Here is a 24,334-nt window from a genome sequence, read left to right on the forward strand (position 1 = left end):
GTGGAGGGAATGTGCTGGATGGCATTGTTGCTCATGTGGAAGGCGAAATTGCGGTCCTTGAAATAGGAGGACATCTGGGATATCCTGGAGCTGAATTATTCTGGGAGCAGTTGCAGCAGGAGAGGAATTGGGAGTAAGGGATTGCATTTTTACAGAGGTGAAGCGTGTATCTATCTACATAGAATTTTTGGTTGCTGCATTGCTGCGAGGGATAACTGCCCAAGAGACATTTATGTGTCAAATGTCTAGGGGGTTGAACACAACACTGTTCTAGCTACAGAACAGTTACCATCTCTTACCTTTGATGGTGCTACTCTTTCCTTTACTTCATCAGTTTCCCTTTTCAGGCATACTATTTTCTCTAACCAGAACCAATGTTCTGCTGTCTTCATTTCCAATATTGCTTCCAATATGATCAGCTTCCATTTGTGCTAAAAGCTTTGTTAACAATTTTTAACTATACATAAAATCAGAGACCACCCAAGTTTTTTTAACTTGTTCCCATTTGCTCATTGATAACTCATTTGAAACTATGAAATGCAACCTTTTATAGTTCAGAATTCTAATGTCCCATGGTAACCTTCCTCTTTCCAAGTCAACAATTCTTCTCCATGATCTCTCCAACGTATCTACATCACTATGTGTACTTCTCCTTTGAATATTCTTTTTTTGTTTTCTTAGAGTACATGGTTCACATGCTGTTCCTTCTTTTAATGCGTTCTTTTAAACTCGTCACCTCTCTTTTTTCCCCCCGTCTTGTGTTACATTAAGATTCATTTTAGAGTCTCCAAATCCTCATCCCCATAACTTCACAATTCTGTAGTTCCTTCATTTTTTTCTCTTATTTTTGTGATCCATTTGAGAATAATAGCCCCTTAAATGTTGTAAATTTCTATTTGGACCATCATGTCTGCTGACCAGTGGCTATGCAGCCTAGTCCCACCTTCCAGTTCTTAGCCTGTGGTGCATAGAGTCATAGAGATGTGAAGCATGGAAACAGACCCTTCAGTCCAACCTGTCCATGCCGACCAGATATCCCAACCCAATCTAGTCCCACTGCCAGCACCCGGCCCATATCCCTCCAAACACTTCCTATTCATATACCCATCCAGATGTCTCTTAAATGTTGCAATTGTAACAGCCTCCACCACTTCCTCTGGCAGCTCATTCCATACATGTACCACCCTCTGCGTGGAAAAGTTGCCCCGTAGGTCTCTTTCATATCTTTCCCCTCTCACCTTAAACCTATGCCCTCTAGTTCTGGATACCCGACCCCAGGGAAAAGTCTTTGCCTATTTATCCTATCCATGCCCCTCATAATTTTGTAAACCTCTATAAGGTCACCCCTCAGCCTCCGACAGTCCAGGGAAAACAGCCTCAGCCTGTTCAGCCTCTCCCTATAGCTCAGATCCTCCAACCCTGGCAACATCCTTGTAAATCTTTTCTGAACCCTTTCAAGTTTCACAACATCTTTCCGATAGGAAGGAGACCAGAATTGCATGCAATATTCCAACAGTGGCCTAACCAATGTCCTGTACAGCCAAAACATGATCTCCCAACTCCTGTACTCAATATTCTGACCAATAAAGGAAAGCATACCAAATGCCTTCTTCCCTATCCTAGCTACCTGCGAATCCACTTTCAAGGAGCTATGAACCTGCACTGCAAGGTCTCTTTGTTCAGCAACACCCCCTAGGACCTGACCATTAGGTGTATAAGTCCTACTAAGATTTGCTTTCCCAAAATGCAGCACCTCGCATTTATCTGAATTAAACTCCATCTGCCACTTCTCAGCCCATTGGCCCATCTGGTCCAGATCCTGTTGTAATCTGAGGTAACCCTCTTCACTGTCCATTACACCTCCAATTTTGGTGTCATCTGCAAACTTACTAACTGTACCTCTTATGCTCGCATCCAAATGTAAATGACAAAAAATAGAGGACCCAGCACCAATCCTTGTGGCACTCCACTGGTCTCAGGCCTCCAGTCTGAAAAACAACCCTCCACCACCACCCTCTGTCTTCTACCTTTGAGCCAGTTCTGTATCCAATATTTTAAAAATGCTTACATTATCTGGGGTTCTGCTTTTATCAGCCAGTGAACATTAGATTCTCATTAATCTCTGCAGAAAACATTTTCCTCAAATTCCATCTAGATTTCCATTATCTTATTTTGAATCTATCCCCATTGTTTGTGGACACTTTGATCAAGGGAAATAGGGATTCCCAATCAACTCTATTGAGTCAAACATTGTTGTATCACCATAGTCCTACCAGACTATAGGGGGTGCTCTCTCATTAGAGAAGCAACTGGTGATGATTTACCTGAGGGTCACCAAGGCTCAGGCAAAGGAAGGGAAAAGGTTGAGAAGGAGAGTCATTCATGATAACTTCAAACTGGTGATGGGAATTGAACCCACGCCGTTGGCATAACACCGCTCTGTAAACTGACAACCCAGCCAACTGAACTAAACCGATTCCCACCAGAGTCATTACCCCATGGAATAAAACGATTCAGGCCATCAAGTCCATGCTTTGAAAATGGAATTTGAGGAATCAGGATTACTTGATTAAACTGGTCTGACCATTTCCAACTAATGATGATGCTTTCAGCTGTTTATCTTGGCTTTTCGCAAAGGTGAATCATGGGAAAATGTATCTTTGGACTTTACGTATTACTAAAACTTTTCATAGGTATCACTTTTCATAGGTTCCCTCCTTACTATGAAAGAAGTATAGTAGCTTAATTATTACAAAAGCCTTTGTGGAGGTCGCAGTTCCTTCCACACTGTACAACACAGTCCATAAAGACACATCTCAGGATAACGAGTGATATAATTCTTCATGAATATTGGTGAAAATTGCTATATTTAGTCATTTTTGTAAGATCTCTGAATTACTGGTTGATCTTTTACTTTACTCAAATGGAAGTTTCAGCAATAGTAAAAGTAACTAAACTACCAGACATCTTAGTGAGAATATGCATCAAGTAGCATAATACTAAATTTTGGAGACCAGATCTCTAGAACATATTCCTCAGAGATTTTCAATGTTAGAAGTGTCTTTCTTTTCCAAAGTGGTTTTCATAACTATCAGTTAACTACATTTGCAGATTAGTGGTTGTTGTAATGTAGGAAATGCAGAAGTCAATTTGCACACAGCAAGCTTTTATAAACAAGAATTGCGATGATGCCAGACAATCAGTTTTGTGATGTAGATTGAAAGAAAAACATTGTCTAGGATATTCAAGGATAATTCCCAAACTTATTCTTAAAAAAAAAAGCACTGTGGGATCTTTTAGAATCCCTATAGTTTGGAAGCTGGCCATTTGGCCCATCAACTCCTACACATCCATAAACACTATGGGCAATTTAACACGGCCAATGCAATTAACCTACACAACTCTGAACTGTTGGAGAAAACTGGAGCACCTGGAGGAAACCCACACAGACATGGGAAGAATATGCAAACTCCATACAGAGTGGATTCGAACATAGGTTCCTGGTGCTGAGAGGCAGCAGTGTTAACCACTAAGCCTCATCGCTGGATGGTGAAGGGTCACTGGACTCAAAATGTTTAACTATGTTTTTCTCTCCACAGATGCCACCAGACCCACTGAATTTCTCCAGCAATTTCAGCTTTTGTTTCAGATCTCCAGCATTCACAGTTCTTTGATTTATTTTAAGAGAATTAAATCCCTTATTGCTAATTATTTACATTTCAGACATGATTCTAAAATTTGCAGATGAATTTGTTCATATATTTCTTTCCCATTATCTGGAGGATGTAATTTTCCTACATTCGAATCTCTTCATCCCAAAAGCAATTCGTCAACTTCCTGAAAGGTCATAAACAGATAATAATTAGAGAATCTATTCTCATAAATCAGTTGAAGGTTTTGAAAATGGCATTACAAATAAACATTTTGCTGAGATTCAGGACTCATGTTTTCAGAATTAATACCAAATCACTCACCACATCTTTCTCAATCTTTTGCGCCAAAACTTCAGGTGACTCCTCATGCTCCTGTGAACTGATGCTTCTCCGATCTTGTTCCACTGTGGGAAGACATTCAAGGGTTAACTATCACATTAAATACATTCTTCCTCCTCAAATGGGGGAAAAAGAAAAATAAACTCCTTACTTTTTTTTTCTAGATTGCAGCATGTGTTTGATACAGAAAACAGCTGATAAAAAAAGCAAAGGCAAAGGCTCGCATCAAGCTGGTTGGGTGCAACACGCTGTTCAAGAGCTCCTTTCCCAATGTATTCATCTGAAGCATACTGAATGCATCTATTACCTGGGCCACTTGGTGCCATTATGGCAGCAGCTCGACTCTTAACGCCAGGAGGATGGGCAGGTGCAATACTTTGAGGGGGTGATGGGATTATTGTCTCCCGCTGCTTCTTCATTTTCTCTTGATTCACCCTGATGAGAGAAACATGGTTACCGAATGGAACTCTCTGCTAGGAGGTAAAGTCTGTCCAACCTAAATAAAATAACCTCATCGATTGCTAATTTTATTATTAGAGGAGGTGACAGAATCAGGTGTGGAAATTTTAAATTTGAGTGAGGTACAAATAGCGCTTCTTTCTTTTAAAACAGATAAGATGTCCTGTTGGCTCTGTGTAATGGTGTTGCAGTGTATCATGCCAAAAATGCAAATTCATATTTGCTGTTTTGGTCCTGCTCAGGTTCCAATCCCAATTCATGTTGTCAGGTACTGAACAAAAGTTTGACACGTTCCCACAGAGAGGGGAGGGATGATTGATGAATGAGTCACTGTTCTCCATCCCTATCTCATTTTAACCTACTACCTGACAGTCAGAGCAGTGGCAGAATGAACAGTGTTTCTTCATAGCACGGTGGCTCAGTGGTTAGCACTGATGCCTCACAGCACCAGGGTCCCAGGTTCGATTCCAGTCTCCGGCGACTGTGTGGAGGTTGCACATTCTCCCAGTGTCTGCGTGGGTTTCTTCCGGGTGCTCCAATTTCCTCCCACAGTCCAAAGGTGTGCAGGTCAGGTGAATTGACCATGCTAAATTGCCCGTAGTGTTAGGTACATTAGTCAGAGGGAAATGGGTCTGGGTGGGTTACTCTTCGGAGGGTCAGTGTGGACTTGTTGAGCCGAAGGGCCTGTTTCCATACTGTAGGGAATCTAATCTAAATGCATTCAAGAGATAATTTATTGCATTGCCTAAGAGATAATGAATTGAGGAATAATGTGCCCATAAAGGCAGTTATAATTCAAAGTGAAATACCACCAATATCTATTTAGAGCATGAGGTATGAACAATGAAAGTTATTTTGCCAGCATCACACACACTGTGCGAACAAGTCAACCACTGGGTTTGAATATTGGACCAAAGGCTTTTGCCCACTCTTAAGATTCTTGTATTAAACTTATTTACTTCAGTGTCTGAGGTCGAATTTTCTGTCCTCCTTTGCAGTCAGAGATTGCACTCTCTACATCAGCATGAATCATCTCAGCCTACAAAAGAAAAAACAGAATATGTGATCGATGTCTCATAATTTAATAATAGCTTTCATCTTCAAATATGTTCCAAAATTGAAGCATACCTGTGTAATATACTAGGCGTGCTCTGCATGGATGTATTAACAATAAGGAGGCAGAGATTACAGAACATGCCCTTAGATGGTGAAGGTTTATTAATTAGAGGTGAGCATTTTGGGGGAAACTGGATAAAAAAAGATACTCAACCTGTTCTAATAGACACACACAGAGCTATTTTGTTTGTCTGTGAAATTATTTTTTCTCTACTATGCAATGATTTCCTTTTGCACCTCATACCATTCCCAATGAAGTATATTGAAAGGTGCAGATAGAGAAATGCAGCCTTTCATGTGTACATAGCCTTTGAATGCTTACCCTTCAACACCTGCAACTACCAGTTTGCTTCAAGGCACAATGAGGCCCAGAAGAAAACCATTGCACTGAGGAGAAAAATAATTTTGCAAATAAAAGAAATGGAATCATATACACCACCAAAACAATTGTATAATGAAATGCCTTTAATGAGGCTAACATCTGGTGGAGAAAGTGAAAACCATGGTTTCATTACAGTTTATTCATATTGTTGAGTATTTGGTTTGTTGAGATGCTACTGTACAATGCCAAAAGGATAAGATATGCTCAGTTGTACAAATATTGCATGCCATAGTTTACTCTGTTACATCTTTGGTACTCTTTGCCAACTAGGACAAAAATCAACCTCGAAACATTGGCAGCAATGGTTGATAAAGCAGCCAAGAGTGTGATGGGCTAGGGTTTCCATCTGCCATCGTAATACAAAGCTGACCTCACTGAAAGGTGTGGGGTCAGTTAATTAGAATAATCATCGGTATGCAGATTGGGTTTATTCAACCTGTAACTCATTACATTTTGTCTAGGTTCACGGGTTTACACTGACTGTATAAATTTGATTCTGCTTTACTTGTATGGGATTCGGGGATTTTTACCCATCTCTAGGGAATGGAGGTCTCCTATCATGCCCCTGTATAGTGTTGTTAAGAAGGCACGTGGTGTGTTAGTTTTTATTGGCAGAGGGATTAAGTTTCAGAACCATGAGGTCATGCTGCAGCTGTACAGAACTCTGCTGCGGTCGCACTTGGAATATTGCGTATAGTTCTGGTCACCGCATTATAGGAAGGATGTGGAAGCTTTGGAAAGGGTTCAGAGGAGACTTACTAGGATGTCTCCTAGTATGGAGGGAAGGTCTCATGAGGAAAGGCTGAGGGACTTGAGGCGGTTTTCGTTAGAGAGAAGAAGGTTACAAGGTGACTTAATTGAGACATACATGATAATCAGAGGGCTTTATCGGGTGGACAGTGAGAGCCTTTTACATCAGATGGTGATGGCTAGCACAAGAGGACATAGCTTTAAATTGAGTAGTGATAGGTATAGGACAGATGTGAGAGGTAGTTTCTTTACTCAGAGAGTAGGAGGGGTGTGGAATGCAACAGTAGTAAACTCGCCAACTTTAAGGGCATTTAAATGGTCATTGGATAGGCATATGGGCGAGAATGGAATAGGATAGGTTACATGGGCTTCAGATTGGTTCCACAGGTCAGCACAACATTGAGGGCTGAAGGGCCTCTACTGCACTGTAATGTTCTATAATTAGGGCCATTGGTAATTCAATACGTAGAACTTTTTTTTTTGCAATACACAATTCTTCCAGGAACTTCACAACTATTTTGAGGATTTCATCATACATTGTATAAAATGTTTTTGCAATCATGGATATCATTTCACAATGTTTTTATTAAACAACTTTGCATCTAAATTGCATCACTCGGAAAGTCTCATATTACAAGCAAGGTTCATGAATAATATCATTGTGATTTGGCTAGTCAATACAAAATTACCATTTTCAACACTAACTTTCATTTGCAGAAGTAAAGTACCCTTTTTGGTCGGCTCCTCTCTTCAAAGTTTACTCACCCCAACCTCATCACAATTGAAGAAATGCATATCGGGTTTGTGCTGATCAGAATCTTGACACATGAGCAGTAAAACTGATGAATATTTGGACTGGTTGAGTACAGTTTGGCAGTGATGCACTGTGTTTAGTGGAAAGTTCTCCAACTCATCCTATAGAGACAGGGTGTCATGGTGGGAAAGGGGTGGTAAAGAAAACAGAATACAAAACATTGAGTAAAGCATGCAAAGAAAAAGGAAAAAAAAAGCTTACCAGATATTTTGGACGGTCATTAATCTATCCAATATCACAATCAACCATGACTATAAATGAACTATAAAAGCTTTGGGGAAAAAAAACATCTCCACTACAACAGATGGCCCTGGTTGTCCACAACAGGGTGCCATACTAACATCAGTTGTTTAAAGATGTTCCTATTAGCATTTCAGTATCTGCCTGCCAAGACATTTGAAAATTCTTACTGAATTACATGTTACATGGTGTGTGCGCACTCAAAACTGGGGCACAGATGTCCTTACTTGGAAGTCAGCCCAAAATTAAACCAAAGCTTTTTTAGCTTTAAGAAATAAACTGGTGTCTTTTGAAGAGACTGACATTAGTTGAGGTATGAAGCAAGTAACACTTCAGCAACCTACTCAATCATTTTTTCCTATACAGTCCAGACAGTAAACATTAGCAGATGTTATCTTCATGGGAAGCATCCAAGCTAGTTCCGATAGAAAATGTAATTAACTTAGGGACAAAAGATGTAGACAAGAACTTTGAATCCATCTATGAATGTGCATTTTGCTGCTTCAGAATTCTGTACTAATTCTATGTAGCTGACAAATGGTCTCTGGATCAGTCAAGATAAAATCCTAGATAATTTTACCTGACTTTCACAATCCAGCAGTCTAATAGCTTTGTCATTCACTTGCAGCAGCATCTCCTGAGTCCACACCTTCCCTTTTGAATCCAACTGTAGTAGTTTCTTGACGCCATCATCTATTGTCACAATGGACTCACTCTTGTCCATTGCAAATGTGGCGAGATGCTGGAAACAGAAGCAAACAATAGGTCTTTATGTCCTACTGATCAATCAAACATGGTCCAGTTAATTCACCGAGTGCTTTCAGCATTTTGTTCTTCTAGCATGTTGTTAGTAAACGAGAATTTTCCATTTTCAAGTGATTGCAAAGAGATACTTCCATCTATAACTTTTTGGATATTCTATCACAGATTGGATTTATGTAAAACTAATGCTGCATTTCTTCATTAACAATCTTCATCTATTTTCTGCCAAGTACAAGTTATCAGCCAAGAATTGAGGGGATGGGATGAGATTTAATCCTTAGTATTTAGCAGTGCTCTCCTGGGTCAAGGATTATTGCTTACTCTCAGTACTGACAAGATTTGTTATTAAGCATTTGTTTAAAGCCCGGAACTGTAACATTTTTACAGTTTTTGTTTGGTTATTCATTCATGGGATGAGGGAGTTGCTGGCTCGGCCATTATTATTGTCCATCCCTCATTGCCCAAAGGGATTTAAGAGTCAACCACATTGATTTAACTCTTGACATACAGCAAAAGGTGGCAAAATTTCTTCCCTGAATGACATTACCAAATTAAATGCATATTTACAAACAACTGGCAAGGTCATCATTTAACTAGCTATTATTCCAAATTTATTTTTATTTAATTCAAATTCACTATCCATGACCAGGGTAGGATTTGAACCCGTATGCACTAACCTTTGCTTGGGGTTTTGGATTACTGGTCCAGTGACAATACCCTTCTGCCTAGAGTTGAAAATCTCCAACCAAAGTCACATTAACCAACCCAAAAGGTAATCTCCTCTATATTCTAATAACTCATTAATAGCATTACCTCCACATGGTACTGAGAAGTCTCATGCATGATAATGTTGGAATTGGAATACTTCTTTCGTTGCTCTGTAACAGATAGGTAGAATCAATCAATCAATAAAGCTGGACACAATTTTTTGACAGGAAAAGGTGACATTATATACTTATCAAGGCAAAGGGTGTATCAAGAGTGAAGGAGACTTTCATATTATACAATTCTGAATAGAATGCACTGTTTTCAGTTCATATGAAATGTGCGACTCTAATCTCTGGTTTGTTACAAACGGCATAACATAAACAGCAATTAGCGTCATAGAGATGAACAGCACGGCAACACACTCTTCAGCCGAACTTGTCCATGTCGACCAGCTATCCTACATTAATCTAGTCCCATTTACCAGCACTTGACCCATATCCCTCCAAACCCTTCCTATTTATATACCCATCCTGATGCCTTTTAAATGTTGTTTAACCAGCCTCCACCACTTCCTCTGGCAGCTCATTCCATACACGTACTACCCTCTGCGTGAAAATGTTGCCCCTTAGGTCCCTTTTAAATCTTTGCCCTCTCACCCTAAACCTATGCCATCTAGTCAGGACTCCCCCACCCCGGGAAAATACCTTGTCTATTTACCCTAACCATGCCCCTCATGATTTTATAAACCTCTATGTCACCCCTCACCCTCTGATGCTCCAGGGAAAACAGCCTCAACCTATTCAGCCTTTCCCAAAGCTCAAAATACTCCAACCCCAGCAACACCCTTGTAAATCTTTCCTAAATTCTTTCAAGTTTCACAACATCTTTCCTATAGAAGGGAGACCAGAATTGCACACAATATTCCAAAAGTGGCCTAACCAATGTCTTGTACTTGAAAACATATCTTTCACTGTAACACTTAGATATATCTCCACATCTCTGTTACAAATTTAAGCCTGCTACAGATATATTGGGATTAGTGACATCAAACTTTCCAAGAAGTGGGTCACACATTCCTCATTGTATCCAACATGGACTAATATTGGGTCTAGGTAAAAACAAGGACTGCAGATGCTGGAAATCAGATTCTAGATTAGAGTGGTGCTTGAAAAGCACAGCAGTTCAGGCAGCATCTGAGGAGCAGGAAAAATCGACATTTCGGGCAAAAGCCCTGCATCAGGAACTGATTCCTGATTCCTTCCTGAACTAGGTACAGGGCTGAATGTGGGGGCAGGCACGGAGGTGAATGGGCATAAAAAGTAACACTGTCGGCAACCATGTCAGTCTCCTAACTTCCCATTTTCCAGCTGGTAAGATACAGGGATATGGAAGATATAGCCACAGGGTGACTTGCCCGACACAACAGGTGGTCAATAGCCAAAAGCCAACTTTCAGAAACCAACTGGGATTTTCCAGTTGATGTCCAGGTTCCTACAAGGACTGGAACTGCATAGAGGTGGCTGGGAACACAGCAATCTTGGGGTGGGGTTCTCAATTTTTAATCACCTGGTCCTCACTACCAAAAGGAAGGGAGTACACTTCATAACCCTTAAGAAAAACAAAATACCGGGAACGCCAGAGATGTAAAACAAACGCAAAGTGCTGGAGACAATTTGGCAGCATCTGTGCAGAGAAACAGCATTAACATAGAATCCAATATGACTTTCCTTCAGAACATTTGAGATCAGGAGCTTGTATCGTTGAGACAGATCTACAATAAAATATTTCATGCCTTTTAGCAAAGCTGTTCCATTGGGAACCCTTCATCCCTTCAGAATGATTGTTGTTAGAACTTTTATTTCTTCTCTAAATTCTCAGATATGTGCCAATGGGACCCCGTCACACATCCAGTTTAAAGTTCTACCAATTCTTTCAGCACTTTTTCCACAATTACATCAGGATTTACCTACTTACTTGACCCCACCCCTTTAACATTTCAATTTCATTCCAATTAGTTGCCATCTTGTTTCTGGTATTTGCAACTACCATACTGAAAATTTTTGTAATATACATCTGGTTAATTCCGAAACTGCTTTAGTGCATAAATCAATGAGATTCACTGACCCAGATGTGAGAGATATTCCTCATCTGTATATCTAAACATATAAACATTTGTTCAATTCTCAAGTGAAAAATTTCTCCTTGATAGATATTCTCAGTAATAATATGGTATCAAATATCTGACCATTAGTCTCCTACATCTTTGTAGTTTTTTTCTGTACAATATGCTCAATTACTGCTCTTAACACTTATGCATCTTGTTCTCCTTTTGAATCAACGCTCTCACTGTAAATGTGTAAACTGACAGAATTTTAACTTTAATTATCTCACTGAATAACATTCTTTACTAGTTTGTCATGGCTCTCATACTTCTTGTCTTTTCTCAACAAGATACAAATTTCAAATAAATTGGTTACGGCATTCACCTCTCAAATTAACATAGCAACTTTGCATCTGCATTAATGCATTTGAATCAGGTAAAACATGAAACAACTGCAAATACTGGAAATCAGAAACAAAAACAGATTGCTGGAAAAGCTCAGCAGATCTGGCAGCATCTGTGGATAGAGATCAGAGTTAACGTTTCGGGTTCAGGTGACCAATGTCCTGAGCAAGGTGAGATTTCACCAAAGCCTGTAAAACTGTAGCAAGGCTTCTCTGTTCTTGTATTCCTCCATTCCAATCCTCTCGCAATAAAGACCAACAAATCATTTTGCCTTCTAATTGCTTAATGCACCTGCATGTTAACTATTAGACCTCCTCGTATAAGCATACCAATCGCTTTGAATATGAATGTTTACAAGTCTAGCTTTTTAAAAGTGGAAATAAACAAACAAATTACCTTTTGTATTATTGATACGTATTTGTCCTGAACCTTTCTGTGAAGTCTCATTTTAATTCTGGTTTCTCAGCTCAAAAGGAATTATATTTTTGTTGGGCTCTATTACTTTTTGTAGGACTATGTTTATTCTGTACTTCACTTGTTTGTTGTTCCCTTTGTTCCGATTATTTGTGCACGGCATTGTTTGCCAATTTTCTGATTGTTCATCTGATCTAGTTGCCTTTATATTACAGAAATTAATCTTTCTCCTTCATTAAGTACAGTTATCATTGTTGCTTTTCTTTTTAACAATGAATGCCAATTCTATAATGGGATTGTGATTTGGAGATGCCGGTGTTGGACTGGGGTGTACATCACCGACTGATGAAGGAGTGGCGCTCCGAAAGCTAGTGTGCTTCCAATTAAACCTGTTGGACTATAACCTGGTGTTGTGAGATTTTTAACTAGAATGGGATGACATTATGGCAAATCATGTGCTGAGAATATGCCCACCAGGTAGCGGACTGAGTTTTCCCCTTAAGTAAAGAATATCGGATATGAAATAAGTTTGGAATTTAGTTGGCATAACTCAAGAGTAATTCTTATTAAAACAGTTATCTAAGCTGTCAAATGAATGCATCTGTGTATACAGATGCAGTACATATTGTTTATAATGGTTTACAGCACAAGTTTAGGAGATCTTTACTATAGTAATAGATTTGTGATCCAAGAACAAATTATATAAGAATCAGTATCGAAGCATGTAGGCAACAATATTTTGATTTATGAAGAGATATTGCACCATGCCATAACAAATAGTCACTTCAGGGAATTTTATAGACTGTTTTCAGCATCTTTTAATTTTACGTCACTTTTTTTTGAAGTGCATGACAATACTCTTACAGCCAAAATGGTTGCAAATTATCAGCCCTACCAAGATAAAGACACAAATATCCAGTGAAGAGCCTGTTTACAATGAAAAACCATGGGAAGTCAAATAAACAAAGAAACTTTGTCCTTCACACAAAGAGGTGGCGAGGGCCATTTCCACTTCTTCCACCTCACCTCATCTAAGGATGCTTAATGAAACTGGTGATGGTTTGTGTAGCTCAGATTTTATCACATCTTGGACTAAAACTTTCAAATTATCATCAAACTAATCTGACAGACAATAATCCTATTAAAGACCACCTACTTACCTCAGTGATTTTTACAGCCAGACTTGAGGAACAAATACGAGAGGAAAGTGGCCAGAAATCCACTTAGCAAAGGATCAGTATTGGAGTCATAGAGTTATGCAGCACAGTAACAGACCCTTTGGTACAACTCATCCCTGCTGACCAGATATCCTAAACCAATCTAGTCCCATTTGCCAGCATTTGGCCCATATCCTTCTAAACCTTTCCTATTCATGTACCCATCCAGATGCCTTTTAAATGTTGTAATTGTACCCACCTCCACCACCTCATCCCATACACACACCACCGTGTGTGTGAAAACGTTGCTCCTTCGGTCCCTTTTAAATCTTTCCCACTTCACCTTAAACTTATGTCCTCTAGTTTTGGATTCTCCCCACCCTTGGTAAAATGACCTTCGCTATTTTCCCTATCCATGCCCCTCATTATTTTATAAACGTCTGGATGTAGGTTTGCTCGCTGAGCTTGAAGGTTTATTTTCAGACGTTTTGTCACCATACTAGGTAAAATCTTCAGTGAGCCTTCAGACAAAGCACATTTATAAACTTCTGTAACATCACCTCACAACCTCAGACATTCCAGGGAAAATAGCCCCAGTCTATTCAGCCTCGCCCCAAAGCTCCACCCCTCCAACCCTAGCAACATCCTTGTAAAAGTTTTCTGAACCCTTTCAAGTTTAACGACACCTTTTCTATAGGAGTGATACCAGAATTGAATTGAGTATTCCAAAACACCTTACTAATATCCTGTACAGCTGCAGCATGACATCCCAACTCCAATATTCAATGCACTGACCAATGAAGGCAAGCATGCCAAATACCTCCTACTATCCTGTCTACCTGCAACTCCAATTTCAATGAGTCCAAGACACTCAGCTTGTTACAGCAATTGCTGCTGTATTCTGGTAAGTAAAATATACTTAAAAGATCCTAAATCCATGCTAATAACTACTGAAAGAAGATAAGTGAGATGTTGTAAAGTGGCAGGTGAGACGGTAACTGAGATAATTGAGCCAGAAGCCTTGAAAATCTCCGACTTGGAGTTGGGGGCTTTTTGGAGCAGTTGAGAGTGTGTTGCCAGAAAAGCATAGCAGGTCAGGCAGCATCCGAGGAGCAGGAAAATCAACATTTCAGACAGGAGCCCTTCATCCGCATCAGGCTTTTTGGAGGAATCCTGATAATGGGCAATTGGCACACAGTCAGTACATTGAGTTGATGGAGGGGTGCCAATGCACATTTTTCAGGATACATTCAGTCACTGTCTATCTGGTAATTCAAATACCTGGGCTTCAGTACCTGAGACAGCCAAGCTCAAGAAATGGAAACCGGAAAGATAAGTCACATGTTACTCTTGTACCCACTTAACAGTCCTTCCGGCTGCTGTTCTCCAATAGTAGCTATGGATGGCTCCATAGTGTGGCTTTGCCATCTTATAGTCAATTCACCAAACTCAGACATTTTGACTTAAACAGCATGTACTCCTTGTATAAGTGAATGAAAACACATCACATTAAACATGGATTTAGTTTTCTAATCTACATAATTTTTTCATATAAGTATGAGTTCAAAAGAATGAGGAAGTTTGGGGATGATAGAGCTATAATTCCAATGAATTAAACCTCTGATTCTAAAACATGAGAGTTTGAAAAAGTGAGTGCTGCTATCCTGCTACACAAACCCCACAAGGCTATTGTCAATTATTAGGCAAAAGTGAGGACTGCAAATGCTGGCGATCAGAGTCAAGACGAGAGTGGTGCTGGAAAAGCACAGCAGGTCAGGCAACATCCAAGCCGCAAGAAAATCGACGTTTCGAGCAAAATACCTTCATCAGGAATCCTGATGAAGGGCTTTTGCCCGAACCATCGATTTTCCTGCTCCTTGGATGCTGCCTGACCTGCTGTGCTTTTCCAGCACCACTCTCGTCTTGACTATTGTCAATTAAAAGCTTTTGCTCAGCCCACACTATGCCTGGGTTACACAGCTGTGTTTACTATCCACAGTCACACCTGAAATTTGACCCAAATATGCAAAGAGAAAGGTCAGGCTCTCATTGCTTTCCAGCAGGGAATTATAAAATAGACTTCACTGCAAAAGACATCTAAATACAGGAAGCAATTAATTGACGCAGGGGATTAAAATCAAATGCAGGTGGTGAAATGGTGAGAGAGAACTTAGAAAAGTCTCCTCGTGCTTGTAAACTGGAACCTTGGCAATGTTGATAAAAAGCCAAGGAAATCTCAGAAAAGCTCTGGGCTGACTGTGCAATATACAGAGTAATGTGATATAGTTAAGAGAGCATATCCTAATCATAGGATTGGACAACAGGGCAAAATGCTATGCCTAAAACTGGACTATAGATTCAGTTGCTGCTGGCCTTACAACCTCAGTAAGGACCTGAATATGTGGCTTCCTCAATAACCATGCAAAACCAAAAGATGCTCCTTCCTTTCTCACCAATCCCACAGCCTTCTGATATATACACTGACCATTTCTGTAGTTCCTTCACTGACCAACAGCCATTTTAAAGCACCCACTGGATTACATATTTAATATTTGATCAACAGAAAGGATAAAATATTTTTCATTCATTTACACTACTTAGTATTCAGGTCCCCAAATGCCAAATTATATGTTTGGTTTTAAGCTTGGTGAACCAACTTACTGGTTGCAATGGAAGGTCCCACCATTACATTGAGCATACTATCCACCCTTTTGTGTGGCATATCACCCTGCTTAACGCAATAGATCTAGATTAATGACAGGGGGAGTCCAACACATCGGTGCAAAAGACAAGGTTAAGTATTTACAAACACCTTCAACTAGAAGTGCTGAGTGTCCATCTTGATCATCTCGAGGTCCCCAGCTTGACAGATGTCAGTCTTCAACCAATTTGATTTACTGTGTGATATCAAAAATGGCTGAAGGTATCGGATACTACAAATACTACGAGTCCGACAACATTCTGGCAAAAGAACTAATAAAAATTGTTTCAGAATTACCAAGTTATTCCAGTGCATCTATAACATTGGAATTTATCCAATAATGTGTAAAATTGCCCAGGTGTGTTCTGTCCACATAAAGAAAAACATGCAAAAGATCTAAATCCATGCTATTACCTTTGATCTCTCTTTGCACTGGAGCACCTACTGATGGAAGGCATGGGAGTAGATTTTTAGGAAGGACCCTCATCTGAAATCAGAATCTGACCCAGATGCCAATTAGGAGACGCACGAGTCAGGAAAGGTCAGCATTGGAAGGCCAGCATCATTCAACACTGATTCTTTTACACATGTCAGTATAATTGGGTTCTCTGAAGGGAACCATTTCCTTATACCACAGTGAAGACTTTAAGCTTGTGATGTATACTGTAGATAGGCAATCACTTCATACTGAAAAAGTGAACAATCTTGTTATCCCATCAAAACCTCCTCTCCTGACCCAGTTCTGAGATCTATTTGTAGCTAATTTATATAATTAGCAGGTAAATGACGTTTAGCTAAACATTAATACGATTCAACAAACCAGAAGTAAAACAAATGCATCAATACTACCCCATGTGCCAAATGTGGTCAGTTGCCAAAACTGATGAAAACCAATTCAATGCTGACAGCTTTTTAGCAACAAAGCTATAGAATGATGACTATCTCTGCATACAGTAACCTAACTGTTGGCAGGGGAATTGTTACCACTGCACTTGTCAATACATAAAATAATTATTTTTGACTACTTAAAAATGTTACCTGTCCTTTGTAATTTTTAAACTCTATAGTTGCATATTTGATGTCAAATGTTGGGGTGGCTCAAAGGTTAGCACTGCTGCCTCACAGCGCCAGGGACCCAGTTTGATTCCAGCCTCAGGCGACTGTCTGTTTGGAGTTTGAACATTCTCCATGAGTCTGTGCTTCCTCCGGGTGCTCCAGTTCCCTCCCACAATCCAAAGATATGCTCATTTGGTGAATTGCCCATGCTAAATTGCCCATTGTGTACAGGGATGTGTAAGTTAGGTGTATTAGTCAGGGATAAATATAAAGGTAGGGGGAATGAGTCTGGGTGGGTTACTCCTTGGAGGGTTGGTGTGGACTTGTTGGGCCGAAGGGTCTGTTTCCACACTGTAGGGATTCTAAAAAAAGAAATAATAGCCACAGGAGAAGTAAAGTATTAAAAAAGATGTGATCTGAAACATACATACTTATAAAGTCGCAGAAAGTAGATGACGTTGTGTTGAAGTTGGGACAAATTAAAGTACCACATCTACTGATGTGAACATTTCAGCAACTTCCCTTACTAACAAGTGCAACAAGCCTGCACAGTAACTCGCTCAGTCGGAAGATTCACACAAACATTACAAAAACTGGCTGTCTATCCCAAATGTTTGCAAATCTATACTAATATTATTCACGTTGGTTATATTGAAAACCATGTGTGGTATATACCTGGTTCACAAAAATACATTTGCATATAATGTTTCAATAGAAATTCTACTATCTCTGTATAAAGTTGTCTGAGCCCAGAAAGAATACCCAAGAAATTCATTGAAGTTTATAAAGTCATAACAAAGGATGCATTTCCGTGTGTAGACACCAATAACCACTTGACAGCTTGCAAGTTAAGATTAATTTAACACCAATTTAAGTTGTTAGGAGCAAAGCAAGTTAATCAATGCAATAATGTTTATCCCCTCCCGTATCTGAAATAGTTGGAAAATTGATTCAAGTTGAATTTGGCAATGGTTTAAGTATATTGAGGATGCTGAATAGACTCAACTTGATAGTCACATAGTTGTGTTTGTCATACTCTCCATGTTTGTTTTAACAGGGCTTAATGGTATTCACAACAATCTCTATACAATAGAGAACCATGTGAGCTCTATTATCTCATTATGCTGGGACAGGGTGAAGCTCTCCCAGTTCCCTAGCCAACATTTCAGCATCAACCAACATCCATGAAACGAGATTATCTACCATTTACTGATTGCTCCATGTGGTACTCACTGGGCTCTTTATTGGTCACCATAATCCCTCAGAATAGCAACTAGACTTCCAGCTATACCACTGGCTAAGAAATACTTTGTGGCATCTCCATGTTGTGAAAGATACTCCATTTATACAAGTTTTTTATTTGACGGCTTCTATTGTAATAGACTCAGACACAGGATAATGTAAGTCAAAAAGTGTGACACTGGAAAAGCACAGTAGGTCAGACAGTTCGAGGAGCAGGACAGGCAGCACCAACGTTTCGGGCATAAGCCCTTCATCAGGAAAGTAGGGGTGAGAAAGGGGCTGAGAGATAAATAGGAGGGGGAAATGGGCTGGGGGGGGGGGAAAAGGTAGCTACAAAAGGTGATAGTGGGGGGTGATGGTGATAGAGCAGAGTGGAGGGTGGAGAGTCCGAGAGGGCAATGCTTAGTTGGAGGGTTGAATCTGGGATGAGGTGAGGTGTGGGGGGGGGGGGGGGGGGGAAGGGAGATGAGGAAGCTGGTGAAATCAACGTTGATGCCATGTGATTGCAGGGTCCCAAGGTGAAAAATGAGGCATTCTTCCTCGAGGTGTCGGGTGGCTTGGATTTGGCAGCGGAGGCGGTCCAGGACTTGCATGCCCTTTGCAGAGTGGAGGGGGAGTTGAAGTGGTTAGCTACGGAGTGGTGGGATTGTTTGGTGTGTGTGCCCCAGAGATTTTCTCTGAAACATTCTGCGAGTTGGCATCTCATCTCCCCAATGTAGATGAGACCAGAGGGATAAGTTAAACAATACATTGTTCCCAGGTGCTTCTCCTATCGATGCCACCTGTCTCCTTGGCTTCTTATTATCCTTAAAACCCACCTCACTGGTTCCATTTTCTCTCACCTCCAACTTTATTGATGTTACCCACCGGAGTTGTAAATTCATCTCACAACCGAAAGCTCTGCATCAATTCAAAGAAGCATCTGGTTTTAAAACTGGACCATGAATGACTTCAGAACCAAATTGCAGGATAATAGAGGTTCCACAAAAGTGTGTGCATTTATGAAATAGCTTTCAACATCCTTAAGGCATCCCAAAACAGTTTGCAGCCAATTCATTCATTTGTTTTCAAGACCAGTCACTGTTGAAATATTGGCAACTTAACTGCCCTCTGCAATGGTCTAGCAATTCACTCATTATAAAGGCAACTGGGGAGGGCAATGAAGACTGGCCTTTCCAGCAACACCTACATCCTATGAAACAGTAAATAATTCTGTTGTTAATTTGCACATAGCAAATTCTTTGAAACTGCAGTTAATAACGAGCAGATGTTGATTGAGGGGTAAATATTAGCCAGGACATCAACAGTAACTCCCCTGCTCATTTTTAGGATAGAGGAAATTTTTTATATCTACCTGAGAGGCCTTGATTTTACATCTTATCTGAAGGACAGCACGACAGACAGTACAGCACTCCTTCAGTACTGAATTCAAGCATCAAAAGGAGGGTCACTGGACCCGAAACGTTAACTCTACTTCCTCTTCACGGATGTTTAGATTCCCGACAGTATGGCCAATTCACCTGACCTGCACATCTTTAAATTGTGGGAGGAAACCCATGCAGACACGGGGAGAATTTGCAAACTCCACACAGACAGTGGTCCAAGGCTGGAATCAAACTCGGGTCCCTGGTGCTGTCAAGCAGCAGTGCTAACCACTGAGCCACCATGCCACCAGACCAGCTGTGTTTTCCCAGTTTGTTTTTCATTCTCATTGCCAGCATTCTCAGTCCTTTCCGTTTTTTTTTGTGGTAGATTAGCAGGCTTGATTGTTATGCTCAAGATCCAGAGTGGAGCACTGAACCTTCCACCTCTATGGAGAGATTTGATTTATTTATCATGTGTATGTATTACTAACAGTGAAAAATGTGGTTTAGCGTCACCACGCTCTGGTGCTACCTTAAAACACAGAAAATAAAACAATTAAGTTCATCTCATAGTCTTTTAAGCTCAGTCATGGGCCTGAATTGGTGCTCCCCTACCCCAAGCCTCAAGTCTATTCCGCAACGGCTAGACCAAAGAGTTGCCACTTTGCGGCACCATCTCACCTCCACCAACGCCGCCATGAGTGCACGCTGGGCTAACCTCGCCAATGCAGCCGCTGCCCAGTGACGGAGGGTCCTCTGCTGGGACCAAACCCGTGTCCGCTGCTGCCTCTGCCATCAGGCACTCGGGCCTAGGCATGGATCTGGAGCCTTAACTCAGCTGGGAGTTTGCAGCTGGGATCATCAAGACTGAAACACCATCCTCGCTCACTGGGAGACCATGGACTGGGGTGGAGCTGTGTTCACCTTGTCCTCTGGATGCCTCCTCCTTCGACATTTACTCAGCATTGCCACTGCCTTCATCCGCCATTACATGTGGGGCCAGCTCTCACCGCAACCAGCTGTCAAAATCCATTCATGAGTAATGCAGCAAGCCACTCTTCATTTTACAGTACCCACCCATCACTGACATCAATACTCTTCACTCAAATAGGATTTCCCAACAGCTCCCCACCAAAGTACAGTAAGCAGGTGCAGAGAACTCCCAACTGAGCAGTGACCAAATTTGTGTGGACAAACATGATAGTTCTGTACACAGCAATGTCCCAGTAATAGCTGTGTGCAATAAATACTTAATCCTAATTGTTGGTTGAGAATGCATACTTTTCAGAGTACCAGGATAATTCTCTTACTCTTCTGAATATAACCATGGAATCCTTAGTTACTGATGATTATGTCTGCAGGAAGTGTCTTTGGTTGTGAATCCTATCCATTGGAATGACAGTTACAGGCAACGAGGATTTTACAAGAGTTAGGGAGTGTGATAGTGACCTGTACATGAAGGACGGATTGCACCTGAATTGGAAGGGGACTGATATACTGGCAGGGAGATTTGGTAGAGCTGCTCGGGAGAATTTAAACTGTGTGTGTGTCTCTGTGTGTGTCTCTGTGCTTGGACCCAGGGAGTTAGTGAGGAAAGAGATCAATCTGAGGCAGAGAACAAGGTAGGACTAATATGTTACACTGCATTTATTTCAATGCAAGAGGTTTAACAGGGAAGGCAGATGAACTCAGGGCATGGTGGATAATGACAGAAATTGAGGTTTTGGTCAACAAAAAGAAGGAAGCATATGTAAGGTATAGACAGGATAGATTGAGTGAATCCTTAGAAAAGTATAAAGGCAGAAGGAGTATACTTAAGAGGGAAATCAGGAGGGCAAAAAGGGGACATGAGATAGCTTTGGCAAATAGAATTAATGTATTTCTAAAAACCCTTTGGATTCTTCTTAAGGACAAAAGGGTAACTAGGGAGAGAATAGGGCCCCTCAAAGATCAGCAAGGCATCCTTTGTGTGGAGCTGCAGGAGATAATAAACGATTATTTTGCGTTAGTGTTTACTATGGAGAAGGACATGCAAGATATAGAATGTGGGGACATAGATGGTGACATCTTGCAAAATGTCCATATTACAGAGGATGAGGTGTTGGATGTCTTGAAACACACAAAAGTGAATACATCCCCAAGATCTGATCAGTTGTACCCTAGAACTCTGTGGGAAGCTAGGGAAGTGATTACTGGGCCCCTTGCTGAGGTATTTGTATCATCGATAGTCACAGATGAGGTCCCGGAAGTCTGGAGGTTGGCTAACGTGGTGCCACTGTTTAAAAAAGGTGGTAAGGACAAGCCAGGGAACTATAGACTGGTCAGCCTGACATCGGTGATGGGCAAGTTGTTGGAGGGAATCCTGAGGGACAGGATGTACATATATTTGGAAAGGCAAGGACTGATTAGGGATAGTCAGCATGGCTTCGTGCATGGGAAATCATGTCTGATTGAGTTTTTTTGAGGAAGTAACGAGGAAGCTTGTTGAGGGCAGAGTGGTAGACGTGATCTATATGGACTTCAGTAAGACGTTCGACAAGGTTCCTCATGGTAGTCTGGTTAGCAAGGTTAGATCTCATGGAATACGGGGAGAATTAGCCATTTGGATACAGAACTGGCTCGAAAGTAGAAAACATAAGATGGTGGTGGTGGAGGGTTGCTTTTCAGGCTGGAGGCCTGTGACCAGTGATGTGCCACAAGGATCGGTGTTTAGTCCACTGTGTTTTGCCATTTAGATAAAATGATTTGAATATGAACATAGGTGGTAATAGTTAGTAAGTTTGCTGATGACATCAATATTGGAGGTGTAGTGGACAGCGAAGGAGGTTACCTCAGAGTACAATGGGATCTTGATCAGATGGGCCAATGGGCTGAGAAGTGGCAGATAGAGTTTAATTTAGATAAATGAGAGGTGCTGGATTTTGGAAATGCAAATCAGGGCAGGGCTTATATACTTAACATCCTGGGGAGTGTTGGAGTGCAGGCTCATCATTCCTTGAAAGTAGAGTCGCAGTAGATAGGATAGTGAAGTCTGGTAGCTTTCCTTTATTGGTCAGAGGATTGAGTATAGGATTTGGGATGTCATGTTGTGGCTATAAGGACATTGGTTAGGCCACTTTTGGAATATTGTGTGCAATTATAGTTCCCTCCTATTGGAAGGAAGTTGTGAAACTTGAAAGGGTTCAAAAAAGATATACAAGAATGTTGCCAGAGTTGGAGGATCTGAACTATAGAGAGAGGCTGAATAAGCTGGGGCTGTTTTCCCTGGAGCGTCGGAGGCCGATGGGTGACCTTATAGAATCATGAGGGGCATGGATAGGGTAAATAGACAAGGTCTTTTCCCTGGGGTGGGAGGAGTCCAGAACTAGAGGGCATAGGTTTAGGTTGAGAGGAGAAAAATTCAAAAGGGATCTAAGGGGAAATTATTTCACATAGACGGTGATGCGTGTATGGAATGAGCTGCCAGAGGAAGTGGTGCAGGCTGGTACAACAACAACATTTAAAAAGCTGTGGATGGGTACATGAATAGGAAGGATTCAAGAGGGATATGGGCCACATGCTGGCAAGTGGGACTAGATTAGGTTGGGATATCTGGTCGGCATAGACGAGTTGTACTGAATGATTAGAGTGGTGCTGGAAAGCAAGGAGCAGGAATATCGACATTTCGAGCAAAAGCCCTTCATCAGGAATAAGGCTGAGACCCTCGGGAGAGATTTATCTCTCCACCCCCGAGGCTCCCAGCCTTATTGCTGATGAAGGGCTTTTGCCCAAAACATCAATTTCCCTGCTCCTTGGATGCTGCCTGACCTGCTGTGCTTTTCCAGCACCACTCTAATTTTGTCAGTAATCTCCAGCATCTGCAGTACCCACCTCTGCCAAGTTGTACTGAATGGTCTGTTTCTTTACTGTACATTTCTATGACTCTATTTTCTTGAACAGATTGATGTGTATCTGTTTAATGTGTCATCTGAAATATGGTGACTGACAATTCAGCATTTCTAGTCCTACTCGCAGTGCTGCTCTTCAATACTGCCTCCTCCACGTGCAGCACCATTTAAAAAGTGTTTCCAACGGCACATATTTGCTTTGGCATGGTTTGTGAAGATCTCAAAAAGTCCGACCTCCATTTTTGTTTTAGCACATGCGCATATGTCAAAATTGTATGTTGGAATTATTCAAGTTCAGTCTATTTGTTAAGCACACAGTTCCCCTGACACAACCCACTCACCCTCTGTCCTGATCTTGCTCAATTCTCCCATCCTGTGAACAGCTGAGATGAGTGGATTGCCTTATGAGGAAAGGCTGGACAGGTTATGCCCGTATCCTCTGGAGTTTAGAAGAGCCAGAGATGACTTAATTGAACTATACAGGAAGGCAGGAGGAGATGGAACCAGCAGTAGGGTATTGTGAGCTGGAGGAAGTGAGCAAATGAAACAGGAAATGTTTAGGAGAAAGAAGTAGAGAAGAAACAATAAAATTACATCTGGAGTCAGGGAAGGGAAGGGGTGAGGGAGGGAATAGTGAGTGAGCACTGTGATCAGGCAAGCTGATATGCAAGCAGAAGTAGTAATTAAAGTTGAGAAATGATTTTTGGATTAGTTAGATTCAAAACAGCCAGGTGGTTATTTATTGGAAAAATTACATTTTTTTTTTACAAAAGTGTTTCTCATG

At 40.9% G+C, this 24,334-nt stretch overlaps 1 protein-coding gene across 3 annotated transcripts in view; it reads right to left on the bottom strand.

Annotated features, from left to right (window-relative positions):
* eps8l2 (EPS8 signaling adaptor L2) overlaps positions 1 to 24,334 on the bottom strand; it is a 178,622-nt gene that overhangs the window by 44,923 nt on the left and 109,365 nt on the right. For all 3 annotated transcript variants that reach the window (XM_087996608.1, XM_087996610.1, XM_087996609.1), the window contains exons 4-9: positions 9,329 to 9,393; positions 8,334 to 8,495; positions 7,465 to 7,614; positions 5,411 to 5,490; positions 4,300 to 4,427; positions 3,975 to 4,057 (exon numbers count right to left, since the gene is read on the bottom strand). In XM_087996608.1, the coding sequence (XP_087852734.1) occupies positions 3,975 to 4,057; positions 4,300 to 4,427; positions 5,411 to 5,490; positions 7,465 to 7,614; positions 8,334 to 8,495; positions 9,329 to 9,393 (668 nt within the window). The remainder of the gene's footprint in view (positions 1 to 3,974; positions 4,058 to 4,299; positions 4,428 to 5,410; positions 5,491 to 7,464; positions 7,615 to 8,333; positions 8,496 to 9,328; positions 9,394 to 24,334) is intronic.

The sequence above is a fragment of the Chiloscyllium plagiosum genome, unplaced genomic scaffold, assembly GCF_037043375.1.
Source record: "Chiloscyllium plagiosum isolate Xiang-an unplaced genomic scaffold, Cpla_swu_hap1 HiC_scaffold_18, whole genome shotgun sequence".
Taxonomy (NCBI): Eukaryota; Metazoa; Chordata; class Chondrichthyes; order Orectolobiformes; family Hemiscylliidae; genus Chiloscyllium; species Chiloscyllium plagiosum.